At 41.4% G+C, this 13,822-nt stretch overlaps 1 protein-coding gene across 1 annotated transcript in view; it reads left to right on the top strand.

The window, feature by feature from the left end:
- LOC109935755 (scavenger receptor cysteine-rich type 1 protein M130-like) overlaps positions 1-13,822 on the top strand; it is a 156,672-nt gene that overhangs the window by 35,443 nt on the left and 107,407 nt on the right. The window contains exon 8 of the mRNA XM_048619057.1: positions 1,447-1,560. Coding sequence (XP_048475014.1) covers positions 1,447-1,560 — 114 coding nt within the window. The remainder of the gene's footprint in view (positions 1-1,446; positions 1,561-13,822) is intronic.

Raw genomic sequence — 13,822 nt, 5'->3', positions numbered from 1 at the left:
AATCTGGTGACCAAGATAACATGCTGGGGACCAGGGTTCGAATCTTGCCACGGCAGAAGTTGGAATTTGAATTCAATAAATATCTGGAATTAAGAGTCAAATGATGACTTTGAATCCATTGTCGATCCATCTGGTTCACTGTGCCCTTTAGAGATAGAAACTGCCATCCTTACTTGGCCTGGCCTGCATGTGACTCCAAATCCACAGCAATGTGGTTGACTCTTAACTGCCTTCTGGACAATTAGGGATGGGAAATAAATGCTGGCTAACCAGCGACGCCATCAACCCAGGTATGAATAAAGCAAATAAAAAGCAGCCATTCAGGCCATCGTGCCAATACCGGTTCTAATTCCTGGTGCCAAAGAATAATATGGGATGTTTTACTTATATGATGTTACTTGAATGATAGTGTGAAAGCAATGGATACATGGACATGCATCTAAAATATTGACATGATTCCAGTCTACCAAGATCGAAGAATCGCAAAGGGGAGGATTGGTCCCTGAACCTGATGATGGGGAATGAGAAAAAACAGATAGAGAATGGAATTTTGGGACCAACTGAAGGTCTTGATCTTGACGTAAGAAGCTTTATTATAAAAATAGTAAGGAACATAACTTGATCACAATTGAAATGATTGACTAATATTTCGAGCTCAGAATACCATGGAAAAGAACATCAAATGAAAGCATTCTCAGAAACGTCACATAACAATAAACAAATGTGTTTAAAGGACATCTATTAGTTTCAAGAAAAATGCATTGTGTCATAGAAATAATGCCACTTAAAGTGGAACTAGACACAACAAACGAAGTTGCTTGGAAACTGAAGGCATTCAACTTACGTTCTTTCACTCTGAGCTTATTTTAGAGATTACGGATTAAGTTTTTAAATTTACTGTGCATGAAAATGTCTGTTCGATGTGAGAGCTATAGCTCGTTTCCCATCTCTCATTGCAGTGATTTCGCATTTCACTTTACTTTGAACCACCACAATCTCCGTTTGGAATGCTTTCACATAAGAGGTTCCTTTGAGAATATTCCAGTTATTGCTACAGACACGATGAAAGAATGATGATTTCTGTTTTCACTCCCCAATTACGAACATAAAACATTAAACCGGAGCCCATAAGTCTACGATATATAGGAGCACAATGCTGTCCTTTGGCCCATCGAATCTGCTCTACCATTCCATCATGGCTGACATGTTTCTCAACCACATTATCCTGGTTTCTCACTGGAAGCTCTTATTCTCTTATCAATCAATAACCTTTCCATCTCTCTCTTGAAGATACTGAATGATTTGGCCTCCACAACTTTCTGTGTCAAAGAGTTCTACAGATTCACTGCCCTCTGGTTAAAGAAATTTCGCCTCGTTACCACTCGGAAGGGTTATTGATTAACTAGGAGATTGAACTTGACAATAACACACCATTATTGTTTTCAGTAATTTCTGCTTCCATTGAGTTACTCAATCGCATTGAATACGTCAGCAGCCGCAACTTGAGAGACAATAATCCGGAATCAGAATATCCTGAGGTGAACTCAAACAGTTTTCCAGGTGTGTATGTGTTCACTTTCTATCAGCTCACTTTTGTCCTTCACTCTTTTTGCCGTACAATCTTAAAGATGCCAAGGCTCACAAGACTGAGACCGACACTGTCATCACTGGCTGTTTCACTAGCAGCATCAGTTAAGTAGAAAGTTGCAGGTCTGGTATCACATCGTCACGGACATGGTCCATCAAGTGAGACTACAAGTCTAAAGCGATGGTTTCAATGAATCACGAAATGGCGAGATCGAAAATATGTAAGGCCAGGTTTTAGGTACCTCAAGTTTTAGATGTTGTAGCTCTTGGTGCTTACTGGGAAGACAGGCTCCGTGCAAATTGACTTGTAAAGTACAAGGACAGCTGGTTTTGATGTAACTGTTCTGAAGAACTGCACTCATATCAATTCCCAAGGAGGAATGTTTCTCGCCAACATGAACATCGTAAATGCCAGTAACCCATGGACGTTCTTGTCAATAAAACCCAAACTATCTGACCAGCTGCTTTGACATTTAAACATTTCCAACTGGCCATTGGAAGAAACTTACTCCAATATTCCTGGTTTGCCTGGTGATCAGCTTGCATCATTTTACAGTTTCTCTCCTAAACCCCATTGAGTTGTTTCTCTGAGTCATTTAATCACCCGTTGTGAGATCTGTCCTCCAAAAGGTGATATTCAACACTGCCAACCAAGCTACTGTATCTCCGCAAAAGAAGGGTCACTGGTCCAATAATGTTAACTCTGATTTCTCTCCATAGTTGCTGACAGACCTGCTGAGTTTTGGTAACAATTTCTGCTTCGGATTTCCAGCATTCACAGTTCGTTCTTTGTTTTGAATGTCCTATCACTGATTTCCCTTTTTAATATCATTATATGTAAGCTCTCGGGCTAAATCTTTGCCAAATATGAAATATAGTAGTGAAATAGTGAAATAATGAGATATAATAATTTCAATTCCTTCAATACATTTCCAAATGTTGCAGTATGTTTATTTCCTTTACCAAAATCACAAATAAAATTCTAAATGTAAGTGAATATATTTAATAACCATTCTTCATTATTATCAAACTGAATACAGGGTGAATAACAAGGAATCTTAAGTTAACACTGAAAGCCAGGAATTTCGAGGGGATGTAAGGAAAATATCCATTATCCAGAGAGTGGTATGTGTCTGGAATGTAGGAACATGAGACTGTTTTGGGTCATAGCATCTACTTGGCAGTAAAGACTCAATGGGCCGAAGGGACTCTTCTGTAGCGTAGTGTTCAATTATTCTATGATACAGCCGTGGTTATGGCCACATTATCTTCGTCAACATCACACCAGCATTTTCCAGCTTCCTGGGCAGCTGTCAACTCACCTTCAATCATCTCATGCCGGGGCGTCACATGCAATGGCTGGTCTTACAGAAATTAACTCTGATGCCCCCTCCGAAAATCCATCCATTTCCTTCTGACAACTCACGTTACCCTGGTGTCTTCAACATTGACAAACACAGAGAGTGCAATGCAACATTTTACAACAAACACATCAGATGGCTAAACGCCACCTTATCTCATAAGTTTATTGTTTCTGATGCAGAGGGGAGAATGGGATGTTCTGGCGAAATATATTGTGCATTATGTAATGTTGAAAATCATCACAGTAAGAGTGGCGCCTGTATGGCAGTGAAAGCAATGGATACCTGTAATGGGAATTCTCTAATTAATGAGGAAAATAACATGTTATCACAGAAATCATTGAAATTGTTTTACCAGAGCGAAAGAAACAAAATAATTTTCTTTATGTTGCATTTTCAAGTACAACTCCGCTTGAAAAAGCATGCACTGCCAGTGATTTACTTTTGGAAACCTCCTCTCTGCTTTAGTTCAGTATAAGGCACAGCCAGTATATACACAGTAAACCCCTACAAATCAGAAGGCGATAATTACTGCAGATATGTTTTGTGAAATTATTGATTGTAGAATAATGGCGGAGGGATCACGTTGCTACTCTTCGACATAGAATCTACACTGTCCTTTACATTCAACTGAGCACGCAGATAGAGACACACTTCAATATCCGTTTTGAAATATGGCCCTACTTCAGTCTGATATTGCAGAGGCAGACTTAGTCTTTATCCCCAACCCCTGGAGTGAGAGCTTCAGCTGGGGATTGAAAGGTTCGTGTGCTGTATGTAGAGCCATAGATAACATGACCTCAAGTGTAATCAAACTACTTTCCCTATCCTTTCAGATAAATGTTCGAGTGTATTTCAAAATAGGACGTACTGAGGCAGGCAATTTTGCGAGAAGACTCAACTATCTTTTCCAAAATGCTGAATTTATTTTTTACGATATAAGCTTTACTTGATGGTAATTCATCAGCGCTTAATTTGTATTGAAATAACTATATTTGTATTCTTTCCTCTTTTTATTTGATCGTGTGTGTTGGAATGAGTTAAACGGGGGGAATAAACAATGTATCGATATCATGCTTATATATGTATTAATCATGTACACAATTTTTTTCTATGAATTTATTGACTTTATATTGGGATCGACGTCCTTATGATTTATCAAAAAAGTATTTTAAGTAATTCCATTTGTAATTATTTTTTTTTTCTCATACCCTATGAAGGGCTGGTTAAACTTACTGAGTCAAACAATTGTCCTAGCTACTCTGTCGCTATTTATGGAATGAAAATATTCCCCCAACCTTCACAATCTGGATGAACTGGGAATGTTTCTGTAAGAGATGATGTACAATGCCTCTTTGTGTTCATCAGTGCCACAGAGAATGTGTGTGAGTGTCAGTGAGTGAGAGAGAGAGACTCGGTGTAATTATCTGTGATTGTGTAAATGCGTCTGTGAGTGCGAGTGCAATTTTGTTTGTGTGTGTATATTGGAAGGCTTGATGCAGAAAGGAAGTACACGGGAAATGGAAGATATCTTGGACACATTAAAATACAGAGGGATCTCTGCGTACAGGTCCACAGTTCCCTGAAAGTGGCAGCACAAGTGGATGAGCTGGTCAAGAAGGCATATGGTATTCTTGCCTTCATCAATCGATATATATATATAGAGGTCGAATTTGGAATATTGTGTTCTGTACTTGTCAACACACTTTTGGAGGAATTTGGAGGCTTTAGAGAATCTACAGAAATGATTTAATAGGATATTGCCCAGTTTGCAGGGTATGAGCTACGATGAGAGTTTGGTTAAAGTTGTCATTTGAGTGTCGGAGGCTAGGGGGCGATCTGAAAGAACGTTACAAATCGATGACAGGCAGGGATAAAATGGGGAGTCGAAGTCTTTTTTTTCCCAACGTAGAAATATCAATTACGAGGAGATGTCGGTTTAAGAGATATCTTGACAGTTCTATGAATAGGCAGGGAATAAAGGGCTGCAACCACTTAGAAACAAAGGTTTTTTTTTTGTTTAGAAAGGCGCATTGTGTCCATAAGGTCTTGGTGGGCCGAAGGGCCTTTTCCTGTGTTGGACTGTTCTTTGAATTTTGACCCGTTGGTTGTGGATCGCTTAGTTCTGACTATAACTTGCTGCCCATATTGTTTGTCATGCAAGTAGTATTGTTTTGTAGCTTCATGAGGTTGACATCGCATTGTTAAGCTGCGCCGTGCGGCGTCCAAAATATGCAAAAAGCGAGAACACCCAGAGATTGACCATTCAGAATTTTCATCACCGACGATGAAGCAGAGATGCAGCTGTGGGATCTTCACAAAGTGTAGAACAAAATCGGCACAGTCTTGCAGACTGGGGCGGAAGGAAGAGCCTCAATATTTAGGGGAACACAAATTTGGGGGTGGATGTCAAAATTGGAAAGGGAGCAAAAAATCGGAGGTGCAAATTTGGGGGTTGGACAAATTTTGGAGCGGCACAAATTCGAGGGGCAACAGAATTTTGGAAGGGTGTGATTTGGCGTGCAAGACTTGAGGGGCAAACATTTGGGGGCATTATTTTGAGAGCAAATATTGGGAGGGCAAAGAGAGGCAGAGAAAAAAAATAAAACAGACAGAGAGTGAAAATAAAGAAAACAGATAGAGCGAGTATGTCTATACCTGTGTCTCTGTGCAATGGGGTCTCTGTTGTTTTGGGGGTGAATCCAATGAAATAGCGTTAAACCCCTTATCCCTTTCTCTTTGTCTGTCATTCTTGTCTTTAATGTGATACAATGCTGATGAACATGTTGACGTGTGCTTTGATATGTGTGTCTCCGTGTTTTTGTGTGTTTGTGTCTATCTTTGTCTCCAATAAGATACACTTTGTCCTGGACGGACGTTCGGATTAATTAATTAATTAATTAATTAACAAACAAGTGAGGAATGAAACTCTCTCTCTCCTTCATTTGTTCAAAATGATACAATGCCACCCTCTGGTGGACTTTCCTCGCTACGACACAAGCGGCAGATTTAATTTGGAGAAATTATTAATGCTCTCAGGTTGCACAGTTGTTTCATTCTTCAAACAATTTATTTTGACATACAGAGCAGTTTTGTCCGATCGATTTTGACTCTGAGCTATAAGCCGAAGGAGATGAGCAAACCCAGTGCGCACTCCCTCCACTTTTTAATTCTTTCCTCACTTAAAATTTGACAGAGTACATTATAATACATTTAAAAATGCACAAATTACCATAAAATTCACCATATCTACGAACAAGGCTCTTTACTCGGGAATGCCTTAATACAGTAGCCATGTAAATACCCTATTTAATGTATATAATGTCAGGAATATTGATCAAAGATAAATCATTTCCACCTTGCAGAGTGAACACATACATTTCAGAAGACGAACATGTTTCACTCTGAAGGAACTCTTAGTACAAATGAAATTCTCTCTATACCAGCAGAGTGTGCGTGTCTGTGTGTGTGTGTGTGTGTGTGTGTGTGTGTGAGCGCACGCATGCACGCGCGCTCGTGCGCACAGATGCACGCGTTTCTGTGTCAGTGTGGTGTGTGCGCGTCTGTGTGGCGTGTTTCTGTCTTTGCCTGTTGTTGTTTCTGAAAGTTTCTCTCTTTTTCTCTTTGTCTGAACCTCAACCTTCCCCTGTGCAGTGGTATGTGATGGCCAGGAAATGGTGGCATTGTATTACTTTAATCACATTGGAGCAATCAGAAGAGAGACATTTATCTCCATCTCCCTCTCTCTCTCTCCTTCTCCCTCTGCCTTTCTGCTTTTCGCTTTCCGCTCTGTCCATTTCTTTCTTCCTCTCTCTGCCTTTTCTCTCCCCCTCTCTCTGCTCCCCTTCCTCTCCAACTCTCTCTCCCTCACTCCGTCCATCTCCTCTCTATCACTGAGGAACTCCTGCAGCGATGTCCTGGAGTTGAGACGACTGTCCTCCAATCACCAGGACCATCTTCCTATGTGTGAGTCCTATGACTCCAACCAGTGGAGATTTTTCTCCCTTTTACCCATTGATTCCAGTTTTGCTAGGACTCCTTGATGAAGTCCGGAGCTGATTGGTTCTAGTGGCACTGAAGCTGGGCATCATTGAACTGGTTATTGCTGAACAGTTGCTGCTTGATAGCATGGTCAACGACACCTTCCGTCACTTTACTGATGACTGAGAGTAGACTGATGAGGCGGTAATTGTCCCCATTAGATTTATCTCGCTTCTTGTGTATAAGACACACCTGGGCAATTTTCCACGTTGCTGATAGATGCCAGTGTTGTAGCTGTAATTCAACAGCATGGCTATGGGAGTGGCAAGATGTGGGCCAAATGCCTTCAGTACTATTTTCGGAATGTTGCCAGGGTCCAGAGCCTTTGCAGCATCCAAGGCGTAAAACCATTTCTTGAAATCACGTGGAGTGAATTGAATTGGCTGAAGACCAGTATCTGTGATGCTGGGGTCTGTTGGCAGAGGGCGAGATCGATCATCCACTGGAAACTTCTGGCTGAAGATTGCTGTGAATAAGAACATAAGGACGTACGAACTAGGAGCAGGAATACGCCGTCTGACCCTTCCAGCCTGCTCCGCCATTCAAGAAGATCATGGCTGATTTTTTCGTGGACTCAGATCCACTTGCCCGCGTTCTCACCATAACCCTTAATTCCTTTATTGTTAAAAAAAATCTACCTTTTCTTTAAAAACGTTTACTGAAGTAGCGTCAACTACTTCACTGGGCAAGGAATTCCATAGGTTAACAACCCTCTGGGTGGAGAAATTCCATCTCAATTCAGTCCTAAATCTGCTCCCTCTAATCTTTAAGCTATGCCCTCTTGTCCTAGCTTCACTTGCCAGTGGAAACATCCTCTCTACTTCTATCTTATCTATTCCCTTCATAATTTTATATGTTTCTATAAGATCACCCCTCAATCTTCTGAATTCCAATGAATATAATCCCAATCTACTCAGTCTCTCCTCATAAGCCAACCCCCTCAACTCCGGAATCAACCTAGTGAACCTCCTTTGCACTCTCTCCAGTGCCAATACATCCTTTCTCAACTAAGGAGACCAAAACTGGACACAGGACTCCAGGTGTGGCCTCACCAGCACCTTGTACAGCTGCAACATAACCTCTCTGCTTTTAATTTCAATCCCTTTAGCAATGAAGGACAAAATTCCATTTGCCTTCCTAATTACTTGTTGTACCTGCAGACCGACCTTCTGTGATTCATGCACAAGGACACCCAGGTCCCTCTGCATAGCAGCATGCTGCAACATTTTACCATTCAAGTAATAACCGTTTTTACTATTACTCCTATCAAAATGTACGACTTCACATTTATTTACATTGTATTCCATCTGCCAGACCTTTGCCCACTCACTCAATACTTCAGCCTTACCTTTTGCACTGATGACCTAGACTCGTCCACCATTGAAAATGAAGATATTTGTGGACCGTCCTCCTCCAGGAATGTCAGAAAGTGACTTTGACAATTTGAAATCTGTGTTGTGTATCATTCCACGTGGAGCAGCCCCAAATCATTCTAAACCGTTTTAATTGGCTTTTGATGTAAGTGGCATAAGTCGTGATGCTCAGAGAGATGGGAATCAAATTACCAACTGGTCATTTTTGATATAAATCGAAAGCATTCCGAAACAAAAATCAGCAATAAAAAGAGACTGAGTTTGATATTAGCTGTGCAACAATTTGCAGTTGTCATATCTATATATCTGTTAGAGACATGATGTATCACGTGGCCTTCTGCTGTCCTGTAAATTCTATTATATCCCACAACTCTGCATAACTGACCGACTGACGTTTGACAACAAAATTGTGAGAATGTTCCATTGGGCTTATTACTTTAACAACACAGTGTCACAGTGAATGATATAACAAGAGGCAACATGACGGGAAACAAACCCGTGATCGACATGGACGAGTGTAGAAAACGATTGGTGTGGGAAGATTACTGTATTTCCTGTGAACATTTTTTTTATGATTGAAGTAAAACCTCGATAATGCAAACAGAAATTGTGGCAAGATTAAATTGTCTAATGGGATGAAAATTCATTTTATATACCGCTTTTTCTATCACTTACCTGGGAAGATGTGATGAAAACAAATTCTGTATTGCCATTAGTTGAGAGCGTAGCTTCTGTACTGGAGGAATAATGGGTCTTGATTTTCAGTTTTGTGAACAGATCCGTTTTTATTTTGATAAGGTCCTCAAATTATCCTTGAACAGTGAGTTAAATAAAGGGAATTTCCAAGAAGTCATGTGATCTTTTTTCACGAAATGGCTAGTATGCCTTAGGATGACAAATATCGAGGTTTCACCTGAATTGACGTTTGCAAAACAGGAAGCGTGGGAGGACTGCAGAATCAATGTTACAAAGACAGAAAATGAGGTCATTGAAAGAGAGACAGATTCGTTCAGAGAGAGTGTCCTTCACAGCAGAGGGATTGTTTAACGGCAGTCACCAGAACAGTCAAGATCCCTGGTAAAAAAAAAAAAAAATTGCATTGCTTGGAAGGAAAACAGGAAGTTGTTGATACGTCAAAGGAGAAGATATCCTGGTGAATCTTCTCCACTTCCTTCCTTGATCAATCCCATCCTTCCTATAGGGTAACAATTAGGACTGGGTACTGTACTATAAGAAAGTGTGACTCCCTCAGTGAGATTTGGGACTCCAGAAGGATGTCATTTTTGGGAAATATGAATTGAATATTTTTCCTTATACTTATAATGAGTTCATTCCAAAGAGCTGTTACGTGTTAGAATGAAGCTTGTGAATTTTCTTCTTTGATCTGAACCCTCTGGTCCTTTGTTCAAAGTTCAGTGGCAGTCTCTTGTGTTCAGTAACTGATCACAATAGCCACCAAGTGATGTGTCAAGATAGCGCTTGCTATGGGATTTTACTTGTCGAGTTTTCCCATCTTCTGGGTCATCTCTCTGATTCCTTCCCTCCCTCTAACCATCCTCCCTCCTCAGTGTCTCTCTCTCCGTCAATTCTTCATTCTAACCTCTTTACGCACTGTCTTTTTCGGACTCTCGACCTGTCTCTGTCCACCTTTCTCTGTTCCTGGTTCATTCTTTCTGAAACTTTTTCTCACTTTTTCTGTAACCACCTCTCCCTGCTCACCCACCATATTGCTTCCTCTCTGTGTGCCGAATTCTCCTTCAGTCCCCACCTCCTCCCTCTCTCCACCTTCTCTCTCACCCTCTTGCTTCTGTCTTATTTGCCCCTGTCTTAGGCTATATGTCTCTCTATCTCTTTCTGTGTCATTCTCTCTCTCTCTCTCTGATTATTCCTTCCTGTCTAACTCTTTAATTGTCTCTTGCATTCGAACTCTCCCATTCACCCTGTCACCTTCATTATTTTTCTCCATTACTCTTACCATTCTACATGTTGATTTTCTTTTCTTTCTATCTGGCTTTCGCTCGCTCCAACTCTCTCTCTCTCTGATCTGTCCTGTCTCTGACTCTTTACTTCTGACAATTTGCATCTCGATTTCAGTCTCTTAATTATGGTCTCTGTCTGTCTGTCTGTCTGTCTGCTTGTCTTTATTTCTCTCTCACTCTTTCTCTGCCTTTTTTTTCTCTGTTTCTGTCTCTGCATGTGAGCCTCTCTCTCTCCCTCTCTCTCTCTCAGTCACACACACATACTCACTCATTCAATCTCTCTCTCTTTGCTTGTTCAGAATTGGGAACTTCACCCCACATCATCTCTCTGAACACACTTCTTGTCTGCTCCCACATCTTCACAGGGAGACGCTGTTGGAATTGACTGATTAATGAATGAATTGAAGAATTGAATTGAAAGGATGTTTTAGTACTTTCTGGAACTGCTCTCTGAACTTTGTCTGGATCACAGCATATATCTCAGTTTTTGTGCAGCAACTCAAGAGTTGCAGCATAAAGCCCAACTCAAGCACATATCGATCAATCCATACAGACTGATATCCCAAGACTCACATCCGTCTCCATAAGGAAAAAAAAAATTAGCATTGACAACAATAGGATGAAACTGGTCGACATAGCAAACAATAAACTACCGATTTTTTCGACTTTGCATGTCTGAGTTTCTTGTGCTCTTTCCACTGCTTCGAGCCCAGGGTCTCCTGCAAGCTCTGTCGGCCACTGCAATGTGCCTTACAATGAAAAATTGAGCAGCAGAATTAGTAAAAACGGGATGCAGGGGTTGACAAAGTTACGGGCGAACTTGTTTGCTGTCTGAACTGGAGATTTGGTAAGATTACGATTTACGAAGCAAAATCAGGGGTATATCTCCATTCAGTACTGGCTACTAAACATAAAGTGCAAGGAAATGTTCTTTAACGAGCTCAGCGCAGATATTATTCCTATAGACACAACGCCCGTTTTCTCACTGCAATATTTACTATACATATATTCAGCTTCTGGCAACAAATAGTCACAAATCAGTCAAAGGTGAAGGTAACAGTGAACTAGACAGAGCAATCAGTGGCTGCATAAAACAGGATGGCGTGAATATTACACACGGCGATTTTGTAAAGTAAAGTAAACAGATTGCTATAAACAATTGGGATGCGTCTTGTTACCACGTAAAGGATAACCACTTGTTGATCTGCAACTGCTGTAGCCGCCTGGTAGAGGGTAATACATTTGGAGAGATCACATTTCTTGCAGCATAGAATCATAATGGTGAGCAAGTTAACATAGAGGAATGGAGAACAAACAGCACCAATGAATAAAAAATGAGATTACATATCTGACCAGGACAAAGTTAACAGATTGAGCAAGGATTTATTTAGATGTTTTGTAATGAACTAATATTTCCAGTATTACGTTGTAATTACATTAGGTGAAAATAAAATGTATACATAATTTGTTAGACCCAGAAATCAACATTGAAGAAGGTTGCATTCCTTCCCCAGGCAACGAATACATTGCAATTTAACCCCATATAACAAACGACATATTCCGTACTTTAAACCTCGTGCAAAGAACGAAGCCCCGATGCATTTTAAGTCCCACGCAACGAACAAAGCCCCGATGCATGTCAAACCCCATTCAACTAGTGAAACCCCAATGCATTCTCAATGCCAGACTAATGAAGTAGCCCCGCCGAAATTAAAAGGACACGGCTTTTTAAGCCCGTGTTATGACGGAACGGCTTTGCCTTTTAACTCTCCAGTGCAACCAACTGAACCATGAAATGGAAGGAATGATTGCCTCTTTGCCTCTCCCCCTCCCGTCCCCCTAACCACCGAGGCGTCGGTTCAGTAAGTGGGCCACATTTGAACCTTCTGGGGTGGCACGGTGGTTCAATGGTTAGCGCTGCTGCGTCACAGCGCCAGGAACCCGGGTTCAATTGCACCCTTGGGCGACTGTCCGTGTGGAGTTTGCACATTCTCCACGAGTCTGCGTGGGTTTCCTTCGGGTGCTCCAGTTTCCTCCCACAGTCCAAAGATGCGAATGATAGGTGGATTAGCCATGCTAAATTGCCCGTAGTATTCAGGGCTGTTCAGGTTAGGTAGGTTAGACATGGGGAAATGCAGGAATATTGGAATGAGTCTGGGTGGAATGCTCTTCGGAGGGGCGGTGTGAACTTGTTGGGTTGAATGGCCTGTTTCTACACTGGATGGATTCTATGAGGTGATGGAATAATGGCAGAGCAGCTGTAAGGTGAGAGAGATTGAATCACAATAGCTGTAATTAAGACGTCAATAAAATCAGTAATGGTGTTGGGACGTAGAGTGCAGTTTTGGGTCTATGGTCTGATGAATGAAAATGAGGCAAATGGGAGAATGGGAGTGATGCATGTAGGATCAACAAGGAGACTATTGCTGCAGTGAAATTCAGCGGAAAGAAGATGTTTTCTCAGTGGGAGACACCTGCAGCATGCCAGAACTTCAATTCAGTCGGGGGCAGAGATGCGTGTAGTGGCCATCACTTAGGAGTAAGTGCTGGGAATGCTGAAAGTTCTGAAGGTGGATAACCGCCCAGACCAGATGGTCAACACTAAAGATTTCAGAACGAGATAAGTGAGGAAACTGTAAAGGCATTGATAGTGATTTTTCAGGAATCATTGGAGTCAGGGAGGCTGCCAGAGGACTGGCAAATGGCTAATGTAACATTGCTGTTTAAGACGGGTAGGAGGTAGAAGACAAGAAACTGTAGGCCACTGAGCATGACTTCGGTCAATAGTAAGATTTTAGGGTCTATTATTCAGGGCAAGATTGTGGAGAACTTGGAAATACAAGGTAAAATCGGGCTGCAGCAGCCTGGTTTCATGAAGAGTCCCTCATGGCTGACAAATCCGCTAGAATTCTGTGAGGAGGTAACGAACAAGTTAGAGAAAGGAGAGCCAGTGGACGTGATATATTTGGATTCACAGAAGGCCGTTGACAAGCTGCCACACAGGAGGCTGCCAAATAATATAAGATCCCATGATGTTCCACTTAGAGGCTTGTTGATTTGCTATGTTGCTTCTGACTGGGCAGTACATTATTCTGCAAGAAATGGGGAGGTTAATCAATGAATATCATTCAAATAGCATGGCATAGAGTGACTAGTATACTTAATTAGCTAGCACTATTTGCAATGCAATGAAGGAGCTGGTCATCGACTTTAGGAAGCAGGGTGGAGGACACGCTCCTGACTACCTCAATGGTGCTGATCTGGAGGTGGTCAAGAACTTTTAGTGACAACGAATAAATATCAGCAACGATCTATCCTGCTCCATGTACATCGATGCTACAGTCGAGAAAACACACAAACGCCTCTAATTTCAGAGAAGGCTAAGCAAATTCGACATGTCCGTAATGACTGAGCAATTTTAAAAGATGCACCATAGAAAGAATCGTATTCCAGCACATCACAGCTAGGTGCGACTTCTGGT

This window comes from Rhincodon typus, chromosome 42, assembly GCF_021869965.1.
Source record: "Rhincodon typus isolate 14 chromosome 42, sRhiTyp1.1, whole genome shotgun sequence".
Lineage (NCBI taxonomy): Eukaryota > Metazoa > Chordata > Chondrichthyes > Orectolobiformes > Rhincodontidae > Rhincodon > Rhincodon typus.
The sequence above is the reverse complement of the archived record's forward strand: the minus strand, read 5'-3'. Positions and strand labels throughout refer to the sequence as shown.